The sequence below is a fragment of the Mustela putorius genome, unplaced genomic scaffold (genome assembly GCF_011764305.1).
Source record: "Mustela putorius furo isolate JIRA1106 unplaced genomic scaffold, ASM1176430v1.1 tig00000759_pilon_pilon_pilon, whole genome shotgun sequence".
NCBI lineage: Eukaryota > Metazoa > Chordata > Mammalia > Carnivora > Mustelidae > Mustela > Mustela putorius.
The window spans coordinates 10,947,045-10,968,856 of NW_025421467.1; the positions used below are offsets into that span (position 1 = coordinate 10,947,045).

The following is a 21,812-nucleotide window of genomic DNA, read 5'->3' on the forward strand; positions in this document are numbered from 1 at the left end:
TTTCATCTCTATAAACTCCTTGATAAATGATCAAGGAATGTCTCCATGATTCCATTTCTGGCATCTGAGGTGCATATCATGATTAGTTTTGGGCAGTGGTTCCAAAAGCTTGGGGTTTATGTTTTAGTTCCAATGCTCAGTTAGCTCTTTGACCATGAACAAGTTTTTGACTTCTCATGGATTCAGTTTCCTATCTGAAAATGGGAATAATAGTGGGATTGTGTAAGGATTAAATGTGACAATTCATGTAAAGTTCTTAGCACAGTGCCTGTTGCATAGCAGATGCTTAAAGGACATTAGCTATTATTATTGCTAAATTGTTGTTTTCTTTGATTTATGAATTTGAAATATGATGATTCCTTCTCCAGGGCCCTTAAGACCCTGTTTCCTCCCCTCCTAGTTTTTAGAGACATGTTTTTCTCTCTCCATTGCTACTCAAAGATACTCTATTCAAGCATCTGACTGCTCCCTCTTCCCCACACCCAGCACACCCAGCACACCCAGCACACAGATGCACACAAACACATACCCAGAATAATATTGTCAACGAAGGTATCTTCTTAGAGAAGTCTCTTTAAGTTCTCTAACAATCCTTGAGGTAAGGAAACTGTGGAGGCCCAATTTCATTATTTCATACATCTCTCTGTAGCTCACTACAAGGAGCACTTCTGAAAGCCCAGTGAGTTTATGAAAATAAAATGAATGTAGAAATATAGCTTCCTGTCATGTATGGGAATAGGTGACTTTATTATTTTAAAATATTATAATTATTTCTTTCAATATATTAGAGCTGAAGTTCATCATGACAGGTGGTTATAGCATGATGAGTGAAGAGCACTAGCAATTTAACATATTTAAGCTACCGTGGAAAATTAGCAACTTTGTGAAAATTGAAAAACTCATTTCCTGATGTGATTTAGGCAAGGCTGCAAGGATTTTCATTAAATAATATAAAACAAATTAGAGGGATAAAAACAAAACTCAGGGGCAGTAAACACAATCACATTAAAAGATGATTTTCAAAATGTTAATTATTCAAAGACTAAAATCTTTTAACTGTACCTATAACCAGGAAAACATGATTCTTGGTTATCAGTTAAAGAATTTGAAGTAGATACTATTATTACTACTATTTAGAATCTGACCAAGGTATTTAGGAAGTCATAACCGATACGGTGGTTTATTTTAAGTTTAGATTAAAAATAATTATGAGACGATCCCATAGCATAACAATTCAGGTATTGAAGGTACAATAGTTTCTTCAGTTTTTTCTGTACAGTTTTTCTCTTTATTATGTGCAGTAAGTGTTGGTTTGCTCATCTAGAAGGACGTAGAAATGAGTAGCAGAAAAAAACAGATGCTTCCATTCAGAGTCAAGAATGCTTTAAATGTTAATGTAATACTTTTCAGACAATTCTCAAATGTGAAGTGTTGTTTTGGATACTGACTTCTTTCTTGAGACTTAGAACCAATTTCCCCCTCCTTTCTTCTGTTTCTCTATACAGAAAGCTGACCTTGCAGTTGCCCCACTGGCTATTACCTACGTTCGAGAGAAGGTCATCGACTTTTCCAAGCCCTTTATGACACTTGGAATAAGTATTTTGTACCGCAAACCCAATGGTACAAACCCAGGCGTCTTCTCCTTCCTGAATCCTCTCTCCCCTGATATCTGGATGTATATTCTGCTGGCTTACTTGGGTGTCAGTTGTGTGCTCTTTGTCATAGCCAGGTAACATGCTCACTTTTGTGATTTTTTTGGCAATTGTTACCTCCTTTTTCCAACTAATAATTGTCAAAAGTCACACAATAATTTTACTTTTCTTTTTCTTTATTTCCCTTGGGGTGCTGAAGAATAATGAACTCTGAAGAATCCCATAACTTGTGAAAATATTCTATGCTGCCTTTTTGGCAGAAAGCATGCTGGTTGTGTCAGTAAGCTATAAGTTTGGTAGACTTTACTCTTTTTAATCAGAATCTAAAAGCAGTCCAAATCATTAGGACATAAAAAGTATTTCCTCATTTTGAAGATTTCTCTTGTGCCAGAGAACAAAATAATGTATTTTATTAGTTTGAACTAATAAATCAGTCGTAAGAAAAAAACCAAAGTGGTGAAATTTAAAAGGAGGCTTTATTTAATGAACCATGACTAATTAAAAATAAGCATTTTAACTATAAAAAGACTACAATTATTTTCCACATAAAATTTCTCTTTTTTTCACAAAATAAATTTAATGTATAACTACAGATATTTTGGCCTCCATCATCAAAATTGAATATTAAGTATGAGGGTTATTTTTTTCAATTATATACGTTCTTCTGACAAATTTATTACTAAGGATGTTTATCCTTTCTTGAACTTACTCTTTTCTCAATGCAGTCATGTATTTGTTCCTAGCAGTAAAAAAACACTTAGTTCATTCAATTAAAAAAGGAATGAAATCACTTCTAGAAGTAGCACAGTATTTTGATATATGTACTTTTTTATAGTTATACTCAGTTTTTTGATATTTACATATAAATGCCATAAAATTTATAATTTTCTACCTAACTGGTTTAATATTAACACATGAGTCTTTCAGACAATTATAATTTGCATTGGGGTGAAATTTATATTGGAATCATGTGTACATATAACATTTGTAGCTGTAGGGTAAATCATGTTATAATTTTGATTTGAACTTTAAAGTTCTCCCCCAAAAAGAGAATTTGAAGTATGAAGTTCATAAATTTTTAGCTCCAGTTTTTTCCATGTCTTGTGAAGACAAAACAACCTTTTAATTTTGAGCATCAGTTACATATATTTTTATAGTGACCAATACAAACCGTCCTGTTTTATATGTCTTCACAGAAACAAGTTCAAGGAATACAGTGTAAATAATTCAGTGGCTGGAGAACTCTACAGCCTGCCCACAGGCAGACAGAAAAATAAATACTCCAAAGTACAGAGAAAGCCTTTCTTGCTCTCTGCAGGTACACCTGCTCCTTCTTAATCAAATTAACGAAAGTTCCCAGGAAGGATAAAATCAGAACCGAGAGGTAAATGTCCTGAGACCATTCTGAGGCAATTGTGTAGGCATCAATCAAGCTGAGTTAAGTCTACTGTAGTTTCCAGGGGACCTTAGATAGAGACTATTGAGTTACCTCAAATTCGTATTAGGAATTTCAGATATTACTAATTTCCTGAGCCCAAATCTTCTGAGATTACATTCAATACCAAATACTGAAACATCTGAATTCTTTTCCAGCTGAAAAGTACATTTGCAAATAGAGGCATGTGGATTGGTTATGCACTCATCTAATTTTCAAAATATTTCTTTAACTCTCAGTTTGATAAACCATCCAACAAAATAACAATATAACACCTGTGTAATTATTGTAACCCGTACTAATTTTACTCAGAATGGATAAACCCATGTCATTTTTGAGAACATAACATTAGCTTGTGTGCCATTTTTTAGTGTCATTAAATTCTGGAATACTATGTTATATTTTATTAATAGTTATTAATGAATGAATTTGAAAGTGATTCTATTTCAACATCTTATTCAACAATGTGAGAACAGTCTCATACAATTTCAAAAATTAAGTATAATATATTCATTTATGGATGAAAGAACATATATTCTATTAAATAATAAACAATGTTGGATAGCCTATATTAAGTAATAAATAATATTAGGTATCTTGGTAAATATGCATAATTTGAAAATAGATTATTTGCAGATTGTCTCAGAAATATTTTGTTCAATTCTCAATATTAAAATAATCTTGTATAAATATTACTAAATTGAAAACAACACACTAAAAACTCAGATTAAAAGAAAATTGTTTTTTTAAAGAAAACTTTTGAATAGAATTCATTTAACTTCTAAACTGGAACACCAAAGCCAAATTAACTTATAAAATTGAAATCTTCTTCACTGCAATAAGAAAAATCCACTCCGGTGTGTATTGAACTCTTGTTACCATGAAAGCAGTTCATGATGTGCAAATACAGACAAAATGGCCATGTTTCAGTTGCAGAACTTAATTACCTTCCTAATTTAAATGGTATTATGATATTTGTTATCAATTCATAATAAATGTAGTATTTTGATTTTTTTAAAGATTTTATATATTTATTGGACAGAGAGAAATCACAAGTAGATGGAGAGGCAGGCAGAGAGAGAGAGAGGGGAGCAGGCTCCCCGCTGAGCAGAGAGCCCGATGCGGCACTCGATCCCAGGACCCTGAGATCATGACCTGAGCCAAAGGCAGCGGTTTAACTCACTGAGCCACCCAGGCACCCTGTAGTATTTTGATTTTTAACATATGCATGAAGACTGTATCTTATGTCGTGTAGAGATCACTGATGAACTTAATAACATTATTACTGATATCAAAATAAATATGGCATTTTATTTATCTTTATATTTTTTGTCTTTATCTCCATAATGATCATGGAAAAAAAGAAAGACAAATTACATTTAAAAAATTCTCAGATATATGTTTCCTTCTCACTGAAAATCACAAAGTACTAAATACCATGCCAACAACAAAATTTTATAATAAAGTACTGATCATAATTGTTGGAATTTATTTTTTCTAAACTTAAATTTAAAAGTAGATTATTATTGTGATGCCGTTTGGGTGGCTCAGTCATTAAGCCTCTGCCTTTGGCTCAGATCATGATACCAGGGTCCTGGGATAGAGCCCCACCGTGGGCTCCCTACACAATGGGAAGCCTGCTTCACCCTCACCCACTCCCCCTGCTTATGTTCTCTCTGTCACTGTCTCTCTCTGTCAAATAAATAAAAGGAATCTTCAAAAAAATTTTAAAAAATAAAAATTTCCCTTCACCCTTATTATATAAAAAAAAAGATTTATCTAACAAATACTTAACATGTTTTAAGTTTTTTTTTTTTTTTTTAACCAGAATTAAGAGATATGTGGTCTTACTTGTCTTGGTATGCTTTTATAATCTATGGTCTCTTGCAAACACTTGCATTATTGTTTATAGCATAATGGCATAATCAGCATGCTTATCTGAATTAGTGGAAAACTATCATTTGACAGTAAGGATGAGCCTGAGGTTTGGCATTCTAGACATGGAATGGCCTTATCCTGGATATCCTAACCATAGCTCTTGGCTGACAGAGAAGTAGGAAGAAATCTTGTACATGACAATCTTGTACTTAATCATACTTGTCCCTAAACCTTTTCCCTCTCTCTTTATATTATATATTTTTTTGACCTAAGTGTATTAGTATAGAGATACCAGTTAGTCATATAAAGAGTCTGGTTAGGACATCCACCCTTTATACTCAGAAGGAGACGTATTTTTCACCTTGCTTCAAATATTTCCCTTATTAAACAACAGATAATATTGACGCGGTAGATGCTATTTATAAAATGAGTCAATTTAAATGTCCATAATGTTGGAGTTTCTTGGGGTTTTTTGTTTTTTGTTTTGTTTTTGTTTTTGTTTTTTCCTTTTAACAGAGCTATTTTGAAATTCAGCATGTAAATCTTGGTCTAGGGTTCTTAGTAGTTTGGTGTAGAGGTAAATAACTGAGGACCAAACTTAAAAGAAGAGCACAATGCTATCCACATTACCCTCCAACAGGATTGATGGAACCTTAGTAATAATTCACTAAGCCTATAATAATATTGCATATTTTATTCTGAGATTGACATTTTAAAATTAAATACAAATAAACTAGAGAAGAAAAGTAATACTATATAAGTTTTTTTTTTTTTTAGTAAGAATATTATTACAGAAATTTCTCAGGTTATTTAAATAAATAAGTGAATATGATCAAATATAGGAAAAAGAGGAAAAGAAGGCAAGTGATATTGACTAACCTGGCTTTCTTAGCAAAGATAACAAATCAAAGAATATTCAATGTGTTAAGTACATAACATTAGTTTTTCTGAGTTAAAAAGAATATAGGAGTTTCTTGTACGTTGTGGGGTTGAATGACTTTGCATGATTTTTTAGAATATAGAATATAATCTATTGTATTATTGGATTAGAGAGTAGGAGATGGTCTCCCTAGAATTTACTCAAGGGTTTATTAATACAGTGACCATCAGGACTGTGTTGACATACATTTTCACAGTAATGTGGTCTGCGGTCACAAGATGACAAGGCTATTGCCTTACTGAAAGTTCTACTTATAAAAATTTTCTGTATTTCTCTTGGTACTCATAGGTAAAGATGTTCTAAACACTGTTTTTGATGGTTTAACTGAGTGTAGAAAACCATGTCCAAAGTGCTTGCATAAACAGCTTTGATGTAGGCTCCTGTCTAGCGTGCAACAGCTTTTATATTCTTGTCACAGTGATGGGTGACATTTAATGTACAGTGAAGGGCAACAATGAATTATTATGCACTTGGAAATGGATAACTGTTTTGGTGGGATGTTCAATGTTAAACTAATATGCTGTCAAAAAGACTGTTGTCACAATGAAATGAAATGCCAATTTTGTTGTGTGCCTTTGCCACCAACTTGCCCACCTCTTACTAGAAAACCATTTCAGTTTTACCTTTCCATAACACAATTTTAGATAGATTTTTACTTTTTTTAGTAATTTTGTTTACTTAAGTAAACTACAGGAAACCCTATTGGTTATTCCTCTTTCCATGTAACAATTTTCCTAGAATTTAATGAAAATTTGGCTTGAAATAGTGCTGTTTTGCTGGTGTGCCTTTCACACATATGAAAGTGATTATTAAAATTGATTATATTAACAACTACCTCAATTATGGACCTAAAAGTCACCATTGATTAAAACTAAATGCCCTTTCAAACCACTTTTCCATAAGAAATGAGGTTACTTCTATATTACTAGTTTTTTTTCTCATAAGTATTACTTGGTAAATCTATTATAAAATGATTTAACTCTTTATTTGTAATGGTTCCAATGATGTTCATGGTTCTGAAACAGACATGGAGTCACCAACCCAGAAAAAAAAAATTCCATTTGTATAATTAGTAGAACCAAACTAATTGAAAGTAAGTTGAATTGGTGACTTCTTTTCAGCTTATGGAGAATATAGTATCTAGATAATTAAGGCAGTGGAGATTTTGACTAAAATTATCTATATAGGAAAAAGAACAAAACATCAAGCATGACATATTTTCCACCTCTTAGTTTCATAATTAGGAGAGACATTTACAAGAAAAAAGATTTAAAAATGATTGAGTGAGAAAAAAACAATTTAAAATTGAAGTGATTTTTTTGGGGGGGTAGTCTTCTGTGAGCAAATGCTTGTTGGCATTTTCTTTTAGATGGTTGATTGTGCTTGAATATATTTTAGAAGTTTTGATCTCCTTTCCAAAATTATTTTTTGACATAATTTTTTTTGATAGGGCAAAAGTAAATACAAGCACAAAAGCGGGTCTGATAGTCCATTTTTATTTTTCATACACTGTGGATAAATCATTTGCCTCTTTGTCTTTCCTCACCTCCATCACCAAATTGAATTCAAAGACTTATAGAGGCGAAAAAGCTGTCTGTCTAGCCCTTGCAAGTGTGTTCACTCAATAAATATATTGGCCAATGAGCTTCTGAGAACTATAATTTGTTTCAATTTAGAAGTTCCACAGTATCTAGCTCAGTAAATAACAGATACAAATTTTAATAAATTGCAGTATATAGAGTCATGTTCAGAATTTCAAGAACGCTAAAATCTTGAAGATGAATGTTTATTAACTTATTATATTTGCTAACAAAAAAGATACCTCTGTTTTTAATGAATCCTTTATGGAATATGTAATTCTGTTTTTTATACACACATGCACACACGCACACACAGATGTCCTGTTGAGAAGTGGTGGTCTTGTAAGAAATTACTTTTTTTTCTTTGAAAGATTTGGAAAAGCAGTGTAGTGTCATCTTCAACAGTTGGCCACCACATCTCATACGTTTCTTATTAGCTAATTCAGATTGAAACGCTAATAAGAACGATACTGTGAATGGTTATTTCTCTTACTCTATTCTTTTTCTTTTCTTGTTTTAGGGTTCTCTTTTTAACCAAAAGAAAGAAATTCTTTGAGATGACTCTTAAGAACCAACAAGATAAAGAGAACCAAGTATTTTTTTATATCAAGTTGATACACTTACTCTTCCCTATTTTGCAATCTCTGGATAGCTACCTCTTCTATAGCTGCAGGGTACTGTGAATTCCTTGTTAAGAAGCCATTTTCCCAGCTTGTTTTTTGTGTGTTAATTCTCAAAACAATATTGTGTTCCTGCTTGTCTATAGTCTCCAGAAAAATAGTCCCCTCAGACATTGGGGGGTTCTCAGTCACCTAAGAAAGGTGTTTAAAATCTGAAACTAGGGGATACACACACACACACACACACACTCACACACGATATCTATCTATATAGTATATCTATATACTACATATGAGTATGAGTGGATACATATATACTCACATATAAACATACTCACATATAAACACATATGTATATGTTATATACATATACATATGTATATATGTATACACGTGTATGTATATGCATGTACACACACATATAAACATGACACATATATAAACATATAATGTGTGTGTATGTATGTCTTTGCTCAATGATTGAGGGTATTCTGTTAAAACAAAAAAAGAGGTGTCTTGAAAATATAAAGAAATAGGTCAATTTTTTTTAGTAATTTTTTTTAATAGTAAAAATTTAATAGTAAGCTTGACACCTAAATCAGTAACATTTTTACCTGGATAAAGCTGTTCTTTTGCAATAGACTCTTTCCTATATAGTTTTGTACTGGGCTGGTGGGTTATGTGGAAGAAGTCATAGAGAAAGAAAAGGAGGAAAACTAATACAAACTGCATGTCAACGGTGGCCAGGTTTTATCTGAGAACCATGGAGAGATTAATTTATTAGTTTCTTTTTTAGTAACTGTGTTTTTACATTTTGATGTAAGGAATGAATAGGAATACATAGCCTCACTCCCTTACTCTTAGCAAATGAGGTTAGAAATATTTCGCTTTTGTTTAATGCTAGCATTCTACTTTTTAAAATTCTAATTTATTATAGGGAGGAAGCTTTAAATAAAACAGATTTAAAAGAAAACAGAAAAGGAATTTATATCACTTGATTCCTTTGACTATCATGTTAAATTCACCTTTCATGTTTCCTTCTAAGATTTTAGAAAAAACAAGAGCTTAGCTATCTTTTTAAGTAATATTTTTAAAAGAATCTCCTATAAAATATTTGTACTACATGTTAGCAGTATGTAGTTTTATAATACTTTCAAATAATTACTTCAATTGCCACACTTAAAAAATATGTCTTTTTTCTTTAGATTTGCAAATCAGAAACCTTAAAAAATATTTCTAATCACTTAGGCACCTAAACAGGACACATTAGCAAGTCACACATGAGCAGATTTGCCTCATAAACATATAAACCTATTTGCTTTCTAAGCCATTTCTCTAGGGATGCTTAGTTTCATCCCCTGAAAATTATTAGCTGCATATAGTCAAAGAATTCTACCACATTATGAAAAATATAGAGAAATAGGTCACATTATGAACTTTTCTAGAGACCCAAATGCTATTGATTTTTTAATTTTTTTTATAATTCATAGATTCAGGGAAATATCATTAATATTAAATGAAAATGTATGGATGTAATTTTAGTGATAATTTATGACTTATTTCATCATGTTATGTAAAATAATACAATCTATCCAAATAATTAATGAGTAGGAGACACAGTGTCATCAACCACTGTAACTTCATTCATTAGAGCATGTCACAGCACCTTAATTGCTATAATTTTTTACATTCCATTACATAATTACATCATTCAAGTAAAATTGTTTTCATATCAATCCTGTTGGGTATATATACATATATAGTTTTTAGGAAAAAAATCATCTGTCTTTCAAATTGCTATAGGAATTTCAATATTATATTTGAATAGTAAGTGCTTGTATATAAATAGAATTAATAAAACAAATGACAATATAAACTATTCTATTGATTTTACAAAACCTATAGTTTTAAATAATTCTGGTTAACTCTTACATGAAGAGGACACTCTTAAAATGTGAAGTTATCTCTGCTAGAGATACTTTTGGAGTTTAGTTTGGAAGCCCAGAAATTAACCTGACAAACTTTATGACAAAAATCCTATTAATGAGGTAATTATGCACACCTGCATTTTAAAACTATAGTAATTCTTTTTATTCTAATATATATTAGATGCAAACATAATTTTAGTTTTAATACTTTAAAAAATATGTAGACGGTAACCCTCTCTGCCCTTCCCCAGCCTGGATATAACTTAGTTTCCTGTTATTCTTTATGAAAGATGTTTAATCTTAATTAATTATTTTAAAATATTTCCCATTTTCATGTGCCCTTGTCTGACTACTCCTGAAATGATAAAATGAAGTGAATGGATTTATAATAGATTTTCCTATTAAATTAATGGACTTAATATTTGAAGCAAAGGTGAAATTGTAGGGTTTGAATGTTACTGGCATGATAAACATTATAAACAGATTAGGGCTACAACTGTCATCTAAGTTGGTTCAGAATATGCACCTGAATATTATTTTAACATAATAAAATTAGGTAAGTGTTTCCCTGCTTCCCTTACTATTACTGGTACTGAGAAAGCGGGTGCTGGGAGGTGTGTTTCAATATGAATTTAGCAATTCAGTACACTGACTGAAGATATGTTTTGGAATGGTATTACTAAAGTGAGATTTCAAAAAAATGGTGAAAATTTGTATTGTAGAAGGAGATACAAAATCAATATTCACATTAAGGGAAATGTATGTTGATTTTTTTTTCATATCACTACAATTTGCAATTAGGGCTTCAAATTTTCTCAATCATGAAGATGTTAAAAAATATATTTAAAATATTCCTTCTGTCCCAAATTTTAAAACATTCATGTTGATATTTCTTAATTCAGATATTTGAGTTGAAAACAAAAATGGTGAATGCTTTCCAAACATACTTCAGTTGTTTTAGATACTAAACTGCATATGAAGTGCATACACTTATTTTTAAATATCTTATTGGTTTATTGGATACAATACAGTATAATTTCAGAAGATATTTATTTGGAAAAAAAGAAAGCCCAAAAGTCATTAAACCTCATGAAACTTATTAAAATTAATTTTATAGTTAAAAATTCAATGAGGAAAAAAAGCCTAATGTGCCTTATATGTTCATGGTAGCTGGTTTGATATTTTTTTATAATCCAGATATTTGCATATTAGCTAAATCAATTTAAACATCCAAGTGATGTTAGAAAATCAGATGCTACCTTTTCAATGCTAGCTTCAGGTTCTTGTTGATAACATCATTTATGTATTGAGCATCCATTTTTCTAAAAGTATAATCTGTTTCATTTTCCAGTATTAGAAACCACATAACCATCTGACTGATCTAAGACAGTCTGCCTTGAGCTTTTAATACTGGACTTACTGCTCGAAAATACTTAGCAAGTGTGTTGTAAGCTAAACACTTCTGATATTTAAGTCTACGAAAGAATTCTTTTAAATATATATTATGTTCCAACCAATTTAAAAATAAACTGTTTTCTAATGTTTGTTTCTTCACTTGCAAACAAATAACTATGTTGGTAAGAAATTATTGATAGGACAAATCTATACTTTCTTGCATGCAATGTTGCTGTGTGGGATATTTTCCTTATTGTTCCCAATTTAAAGCCACTCTTAATTTAATCTGGACAATTAGGTTTTTAAAAAATTGCATTAGTAGCTATTTAATGAGATTATGTAAAATCTACTGCATACTTAAAAAATAGATTCCAGTTAAGTGTAGAGTTATGTATTTTTATTTTACCTTTGTAAAATTAAATCCGAATTTTAGGGCAACCAAAATAATGCCTTTCCTTCAGGAGTCTTAAAATGATCAGCAGATGATTATAATACAGACTTTTTTATTCCATAACCATAAAAACAATCCTGGGAAATTTAAAATTTGGATGGATTACAGTATACCATTATGAATATTTAAAAAATCACAGGATTAAAAATAGGTCATAAGGGATCTAAAATCAGCCTATTGTTGAACTTAATTTCCTATGTCAAATATAAATTTTAAATGGGAATTGAGAGGAAGTCTTACATTTTGAAAACACATTATTATTTCTAGTTATACATCTATAGCTAATAGTAATTTTATTTTTCCTCAAGATTATATTTTTAACAAAAATTGATCACAGTTTAAATTTGCCGTTAATAAATTTACAAATTAGTGGAACTGATCATTGTTACCATCTCATTAAACCCTTTCAACCCATTTAGATCTACTAAATAATATGTTCAATAGCATATTATTGTAGCATTCATATACAGATAATCCTTGTACTTCATTCTGTGTAAATCTGATGACTTTATGGTACTAAAGCTGCAATTAAACAATGCTAAGGTTAATTAGTGAGCGACATATGGCATGAAAATTTAATATAATGGTGTATATTGTTCAGTGATGTGATGGTTCTGGCTTAGCAACTGCTATAGCAAGGAGAAAATCTGATTTGCAGCAATAGACAATTTCTGTGATATAAATATTACCAGTACAACTAGTATTGAGCTACCAATGGAATCTTACTGAATCCAGAGTTGGAGAGATAGGTGCAAAATTATGAGATTGCTCTGCAATACTGCTAATTTATAACATATGGAAATAAAAGGATAAGCATAGTTCGTAAAAGTGAATAGCAGGGAGCCCAGTGGATTTGCTTGCACAGATACTTGGGGTGTGTCAGAAAAATATGTGGATGGTGATGGCAATGTGATGGGGCCTTGAAAGTTTCACAAAATTACAGAGTTGGATTTTTATTAATACCATTAGAAACTTTAAAGTAATTCTAAACTTAAAGAAAATACCAATTAATCCTTTCATTCATGAAAATAACTTGATATCTAAAAATGAGCATGACTATTTTTGAAGTCAACTGCATATTAAAGTTTTTAGGGTAAAGAAAAGAAAAAATACACTAAGAAAAACTTTAGCTAAGAGAAAATCTCATGGAATGAGTCCTTGTGGATTCTGGTATTTTCTGAATTATTGAGGTGTTATCATTAAATTTGGAATCTTCAACTCTTTACATAGAAATTTTTTAACTATGAAGTGGTTTTCCTTGCTTACAGTTTTTTAATCAGAAATACTGAAAGGAATAAAGTTGTCCGAGATCATTCAGTAATAATATTTTATACATGAATTGATGTCCCCTGAAATCTCAGTAATAGGCTTAGGAAGTAGGAATAGTTAGTTAGTAGGAATAGTTTCACATGTAGGTAATAGAAAACCTGAGTACATAGTTATTAAATAAATAGGAGGTTTGCTGTTCTCATAGAGGCTATAGGTGGGCAGGGCAAGATTGAAACCACTGCTGAAAGGTGATGTTGAGAAGCTTGGCACCCTCTATGTGTGTGCTACACTGTTCCTAGACTGAGGCTTTTATCTTCAAGACTGCAAAATGGTCACTGCAATGCCAGGCATCCTATCTGTGACTCAGGCAGGAAGAAGGTAGAAAAGAGAAGCAAAAGACAAAAGACAGTGCCTTTGCCTCAGAAAGGAAAAGCGTTCTCTTCTCAACATCTTATTGGCTAGAATTATTTTACTTCCTAGATGCAAAAGAGGATGTGGATATATTTCTTTTATCTGGGTATTTTGCCACCTTAGTTCTTTTAAGTAGGAAATATGTTATCAGATATGAATTAGAGTTTATTATATTGTGAAATAATGTTTACCCATGCAAACAGTTCTCTCACATTTCTTATTTCAAATGTACACTTCTGAAGTTTTCTTTCTCCCTTTTTCTCATCTGTTTTCAGGGTGCCTGTTTCTAAGTAGCCTGACTCCTTCCTGTTTGTAATTTTCAAACTGGCATTCTCTTTAAAACAAGTCAATGATGCTTGTTTAAAAATATATGAAAAGTAAGTGTAGATATTTCATACATTAGAGGTATATTCTACTTCCTTTCCGGTCACTTTTCTTTTTGCACACCCACCATTTCTAGAATATTGACTGTAGTCTTAAGACAAGAATTTACAAAATTAGTTTTGCACAGGAAGCATGAATTGTTATTCTAATATTATCTTAATTGATGCTATCAAAATAAAAATTTTCAATCCCATAGAAAGCAATTCTGGCTTATTTTTGATGTGGAATATCCAATACATCAATGTTTTCCCTAACTTTTATAAAGAAATGAAGAAGTTGGTGCAAAAAATTGTTACATGTGGTAGGATCCATAATACTTTTATAAGATACATGTATGATAACATATCACAGGGCAGTATTTACAAAACATCAAATACTAAACTGTTTCTAGGGAGGAAAAATGAACCCGAGATAGTTCTATGATCAAAGAAAGTCGGGAGAACTTTGTACTAGATCCTCCTCTTGAAAATTCACTATTAGCAGATTAAAGGCTCTGAAAAGCCCTGCAGTAAAGAAATTTGGGTATGTTTGTTTAACTCCACATTTTCTAGACATTTTTGGCCATGAGACATTCTTTCCTCTTTATTTAAAAATAAAATGGTGTATGCGGAAAATTTTATTTCAGTTATGGAGTTTAAAAAATTAACTTTCATTTAAAAATGCCTGGTTTCAGGACAACTCATTATTATTTATTTGTGAATTTGGTTATAAAATCAAGATTTGTTATTGTTGAAAAGACAGTCACTGAATATTTTAAAAATTCCCTACATTTACTGAAAGTTTGAAAGGAATTAGATATTTGGAAAAAGCAACAGACCCTATTTTGGAATAATGATAAACCTAGCAATAAAGCTTTCTTCATACTGACTTCATACTGATTTGAGAGCAAGCACATGGCTTAAATAAATTCCAGTTTTATTGATAATTTTACCTTATTCGTTAAAGGAAGGAGTATTTTATAAAATGGTTGATACTTTATTTTGTATTTACTGTAATGATGAAATTAGTTATCTGTTCTATAAATTATCAACATTCTAGGTATATAAATTATGTAGATGTTTAGTCTTATATATATTTTGAAGCTACATATTTTATGAGGTGGTAATCTTTTCTTTTAGCACCATATTTGTCTACCTTATGGCCCACACTCTGTAATCAGGGCTGAAGGAGGTCACTGCATTTTAAATCTAATTTACATATTGGACAACATCAAATGATAGTTATTAATGTTCTAGTTCTACACAGAGTGCAAGTAGCATAAGTGCAAAAAGCCAGAAAATAAGCATATTCAACACACATGTAAGCCTAGAGTGTCTAAAACTCAACTATAGTGATATTAAAATGGCCTGTTTAGGGACAACCAGCATTTTTATCTCCATGCTTCTAGTTTGTTCATCTTCTGCAGGTTAGACAGGTAGCAATTTTGAATGGCTCATCTTAAAATGAATGCAATTATCAAAGGATTTTATGGTCCATCCTGCAAGGCAGTCACTCATTTTAATCTTTTGTTTGCAGCCTTCCAGCTCCTCTTACACATTCTCATTTGTAGTTAATGGAAAGTATTATGGCTTAGGTCTTAGCCTATTGCAAATAAAAAATGCTGTTAGATAAAAGCTTCATAAATGACAGCCACTCTTTCTCAAATTTAGACCAAGTGTTGCTTAATTCTTTCTTAGAATCAATGAAGGTATATTATTTATTTCTTTGTGATCATAAGATAATATGCACTAAGAGTGTTTGTTGTCAATGATCATGGCTTACAACAAGATTGAGATTATATAAATTCTCATTGGGTCCTAAATGATAATACATCATGATTTTTGTTGTTGTTGTTTGTTGTTTGAAATTTATTCCAGCTAGGTCTATCAGTTCTTTCTCTTTTTCTCCCCATCCACCCATCAACATATCAGTAAGTATTAGCTCTATAAATCACAATATAATAAATATATCTCCTTATGTGTTTCCCGTTCATAAAACCTAATATATACTTGAGATAACCTGCTAAGAAACTATACTTAAGCTATTTCAGAAATATAAAGATAGAGTTTGTATTTTTCAAGTTTGCTTGAGTAAAAAAGTATTACATAAGACAGTTACAGTTATGCAGATGAACATTCTGGGTGGTAAAAAAGATTTTTAGTACAAAACACAGCAACTGGAGATAATAATTCAGCTCCTTGATTCAAATATGAAAACCTATTCAGAAATTCTATTGTAGAATAAAATATACACAAAATATTATTTCAAAAATCCAGTTTGTTAGAAAACTGTATATATTTTTTCCTTTTTCTTTTTAACCAGGGTATTGGAAAGGAATTTTGTGAGAAGGCTTTCCTACAGATGCTTTAGCTTTTGAATTTTACGCAGAAAACAAAATTTTGTGTATGTTTCTGGTCTTTTTTAAACCCTAGGGTTAAGGCCATAAACTCCAGAGACTTAAATCCATCCTCCAATTTTTGACCACCCACTATTTCTAGAATATTGGCTAAGCAATGTGGAAAAATGCACACTTAATATGTGTTCAGTCTATATGGAAGGATTTAAAATTTAACGTTCCAAAAGGACAAATATACATAGTAAGCTACGAGATAATAAGAAATTAGTCCATCCAGAGACTGTACTCTAAAAGGCATGAAAGGTGAGGCACATTCCAAAAATGCACAACATCTGCACTGTAGGCTCAAGAAGTTAGAAAAGAATAAGTGGTGTTTTGGTGTTAAGCATTGCCTATAGAAGATGTCTGTAGAAGATATGATTGTCTGTAACCACATGCTAGACTTCAACAAACAACGATTGTATTTGCAGTCTCTGGCTCTATGAACCACCTGTTACCTACCTGAGATTTGATTTATTGGTCCAATAAATATTAGTGACTGTTAGTCCTCGCTAGGAGGTGGTAGCATAATGAACAACAACACATTGCTTTTGATTGTTATTTTTCCCTCATTTATTGCTTTAAAAACCAAACACTTGTATACTCATCAAGTTATGAACAGTGGCACAAAGCATCAGGAACAAAGCAATAAAATGACTATCTTAAAACGCTTGCTAAGAGTTTGCCAGAGACTTACAGTATAAAGAAAATATCACAATATAAAAATATTAAGAAATTTAGCTCAGATATATATGTAAATAAGACATTGGCACACAAGTGTGTCATTTTTATAGTACAAAGTCATAAACTCTTGAAAGACTTTGGAACAATTTAGATTAGTAGAATGACAGGAATTATCTGTGTCATTTAAATGCATGATGACATTTAGGAAAACAATTATATGTTTAGTAAGAAGAAAAGTACAAACATCATTTTAAATAAAATAACCTTCTATAAAATCTGGGTCTGTCACCGGTAAACAAAACTTTAACATATAATCAGTAGAACTTCATGCCCATAAATGAAGACATGGAAGTCTAAAGAACTCAAGCAACCTGACAAAGGTCTGGTGGTTGATCACAGTTAATCATAGAACTGGAGCCAGAGTGTTAACAGCGTGCAGGGCCCCAGAGCACGAGGACAAAATTGAGGGACCTATAAACAGAACTCTACTTTAACAATTATAATTAAAGTTCAGAGTTTAAAATCTCAAACCCACAAGCCTTTAAGAGGTGGTATGGCTAACAATTTGTTTTGCAGTTCTTAATAGAAATCTATTTCCTGAAAAATTAATATTTTAGGTATTTTAGGTTATTATATTTTGGTTACTTTTTTCTTGCCCTAGAGGTTAACATGTTTCTAATATTTGACACATGACTGTGGCATAAAGCAGGAGTTCCATCAGCTAGCATAAGGCAACAGGTTACATTTTAGCTTGTTACTTAGTCCTTCATTTGTTTTTGAGGTCACTAAATACATCACAATCAAATGCACATCTTTAATTGTGCCCAGGGCCACTGGAATTTTCTTTTCCTCCTCTCCCCACCTTCTTCTGCCTTCTTTGCTTTCCATTTAATATAAAGAACACAATTCTGAATTTCTCCCTCTTTCTTCCCTTCCTGACTTTCAGTCATTCATTGGTCAGAGCTTTTCAGCACCCTTTGACCACCTTTGCTTAGTCTTTTATTGTTTGGTCCAAAGAGTTGCTTGGTACAGTTCTAATTTAAAATCCTCTGACAATTTAATTTATTACATTATTTTTGGTTATTTTAAAATATCAACAAAATATACACAGCGAGGCTAGATTCCTCAGGAAATCTTTGTGTCACGTGCAGCTTCCTTGCATGCCAAGATTTATTACGTTTGCTCTTTATTATCTTTCGTGTAGTTTTGAGGGTGTGTACGTGCCTTATCTAAGGTAATTGAAAAGAGGTAAGATTTTGTTTCCTCCAGTTTGCTTATTTCTTAGTTATCATCTCTTTTCAGTATGTTTGAATATGACTTAAAGTATTAGCGATAACATGACATTTTTGTAAAGATTTCAAGAACTCTTAAGTCTGTGTTACCTCAGGAGAGGTCAGGGGAGGAGCACAAGGAAAATAGATAATAGGATTTAGTAGAAGTAACAAATAATTATATAAAAGGTATAGAATAATTTATTGAATTCACTGTTATTCAATTAATACATTTGCATAACAGACTATATTTAACCAGAGAACATTCGTTCAAGTAGAAGCATTCCTATGTAAAGACAGAGCTAAGAGAAAAAGAATAGAAATGGAGACCTAACCTTCCCAAAATGTTGCAGATAGACACCATGAAGGTAAATGAAATGAAACAACCATACTAATATCATTATAAAATTATTTTGAAATGATAAGTTGATTATACATGATCCCCTTATTGTATACACAAGAAAATTGAGGCACTGACTGGTTAACAGACTTAATGGAATTCACAGAGGGAAAGACCTAACAAGACTAGAATTGGTATCCAGAATATGCTTTAGAAATTAAAGTGCTCTCTTCAAAAAGATTATGAAGTATGTTTTAAATTATCAGTAAAACCAAATTCAAAGCTTAGAAGTTTATTAAATAACCCTGAGGTGTTACACAGGGGATAAAACATCACTAATAAGAATTTTATTGAATCATTGGCTCTGTCATAAATGCAGAAGGAATTTTGATGGTAAATGTCATGAGAAATTCTATTGAAGTACGTCGAATGATAAAATAACTTTTTATAGGCATGGTTATTGAGATAATGTCCTGAAAATCCCTATAAAGAGAGACAGGAAGTAGTAATTTAAATGTTTTCAATACATACTAAGATAGTTTCTGAATGAATGGAGAATTTTTGGATACTGAAGGAAGAGGATAATTTCTTTTATAAATAAGTTCATTTGGAATTTAGAGAAAGGTTCCCACTGCTAGAAGTTGGAACAGTCTCTGTTTAGCGAAGCAGATAGGCAAGCTTGAGATGAAAAAATATTTTGAGAAATTAAGGAACTGATAGCTCAGAGAAATGAACAGACACAGATGGACTTCTTGGCCTTCTTTCATGAGCACATTTCCTACTTTATTGGCTTGGGATAAGTAAATCTATTTAAAGAATCAAAATGCAGAAGAAAAATGCATCTTTTAGAAATGCATAAAATATGTTCTTTGCCTCTTTGAAAAAGTAAATATATACACGTGTGTGTATAATAAGTATGTGTTTATACACATACGTACAAACACACACACACACTATATATGAGCTCTCATTGACCAGAAGTCAGTACTTAATTCCATAATAAGAAAAAACTCATTTATATAAACTTAATGTAAAGTAGCAGTGACGGAAGGATAAACAGTAGGATAAAATTGGAAATGCTTCGAGTTTTGAGAACACAAGCTAATATAAATGTTATAATATACTTAAGTTCTTATTTAATAAATATTCTACAAAAGTGTATATTCTAAAACCTCTTTTGTTATATACAGTTTAAAAACTTGGGCATTAAACAAAATCACTTAAAGTTATCTTTAATATTTTGTGAAGACTAGGAGAAACATTGATCAGTGGTATATTTTTCTATATTAAAGAACAAAAGATACATACTGTAAGAACTACTTATGTATGCAATCTGAAAACTCCCCCACCAAACTCTGGAAAACAGATCAGATTTGTGGTTATCTGAGGCAGAATGTGGGGGGCAAGGGGACAGGAATTAGAGGAAAGTGATGGAAAGGTACAGACTTCCTATTATAAGATGAATCAGTACTGGGGATGTTACATGTAACATGATGACTATAGCTACCACTGCTGTATGATATACAGGAAAGTGGTTAAGAGAGTAAATCCTAAAAGTTCCCATCACAAGGAGAATATTTTTTCTTTTTTCTTTTCTTCATTTCTTATTGAATCTGTATGAGAAGAGGGATGTTAGCTGAACCTATTGTGGCAATCATTTCTCAATACATGTAAATCACACCATCGTGCTGTATGTCTTAGACTTATACAGTGGTGTGTGTCAATTATTACTCAATAAAACTGGGGGGAAAAAGAATCTAAGAAATAAAAAGAAGAAAAAAGGATGTGATTATAATCTAATGCATAACCATGTCATACACATTAGTTTAAAGTCATTATTTCCACTCTAAATTGTTACTTGCAAAGTAAAATACTGTAATTTCATGACTATTGACCAATATAATTCCATGCCATTTTCAAAGTCCACATAGTCAGGAAATTGTTTTTGGTAAAAAAAAATAGTATAATTTAGAAAATCTTAATTTTTCCCTTAAATTATTAACTACATTCTAAAATTTTACATTTGATATAGAAGGAAAATAATTATACAAATAAAAATAATTTCATAGGTTAAAGTGATAGAGAATTCATGTCTTGATTTAAATTTTAGCAAATTTCCAATCTATTTTTACTGTTTACTACTATCTACTAATATCTTTTGAGTCTTAAAACTGCAGCTCTTTGAATCATCTACTTTTCTATGTTTTTGTTAATCTAAGTAAGTGTTAGATAACTTTTTAAAGCTACTTCACAATTTCTTTATAAATTTGTCTGTCATGATTATCAGTTGATTTGATTGATTGAATAAAATAGAAATACTGGAATCATTTATTGACTTTTAAGTATAAAGTGTCCTTTAAATATTAGCTTTCATGGTTAAAGATAACTAGTATTCCACTTTATCTTCCAGACCCCAAATTTCCAGTCTAGATTATACAGTTTGAGAAATTAAAGCCGCTTTCTTTGTGCATCCAATAAATCAAATATTGCATACTGGTTAGGTGATTGATCACAGAGTCTGTGTGGGCTTTATAAAGATGCATCTAATTATATATGGTTGTATTTTGTGCAACTTATTTCCATCAACAAACGTTGCTTTGCTGAAGATGCAAAAATAAGAAAAATGTAGTGGAAATAAAATAAACATTCAAGTATAAAATTAGACATAGTTATTTTCTGACAATACAGGTGAAAGAAAAAGATTTTAGGGAACAACTGGACAATCTTGGTTTCAAATTTAATAAAATGATCAAGGCATGGATTTGAACAAATGAAATATATCTGCAACCTGAAATTGTCCCTCCTGTTTATTACCCACGACAAATCATAAGAAATCATTAAAATAATTCCATGATCATACTTTGCATAGATTTTAAAAATAATAGATACTCACATGTGATCTTCTAGATCAATATAGCTTACTGTAATTTCTAAGATGGGAAGCAAGCTTTGGGAAATAGGTAAGGTTGGGTGGTGGGAAGAGCTGCAGGGTTAAATTTTAAATGCAATTACAAAGCTTTTTATTGATGGTGAGGCTCACATGATGTCATATGTGTAAAAATAATTAAAATGACAAGCTTCCTTCCAAAAATATGTCAATTTTAAAATACTGGCACCAAACAAAGAATATCATTACAAGTTAGGGCTTGTTCCAATATTAATAAAATAATTGCAGGAAATAATTCTTTTTCTGGTATTAA

General features: G+C 31.2%; 1 protein-coding gene across 1 annotated transcript in view; it reads left to right on the forward strand.

Annotated features, from left to right (window-relative positions):
• The window catches only part of GRIK2 (glutamate ionotropic receptor kainate type subunit 2), a 647,718-nt gene that overhangs the window by 482,417 nt on the left and 143,489 nt on the right, over window positions 1-21,812 (forward strand). Inside the window, exon 12 of the mRNA XM_004767094.2 lies at window positions 1,506-1,729. Within this exon, the coding sequence (XP_004767151.1) occupies window positions 1,506-1,729 (224 nt within the window). The remainder of the gene's footprint in view (window positions 1-1,505; window positions 1,730-21,812) is intronic.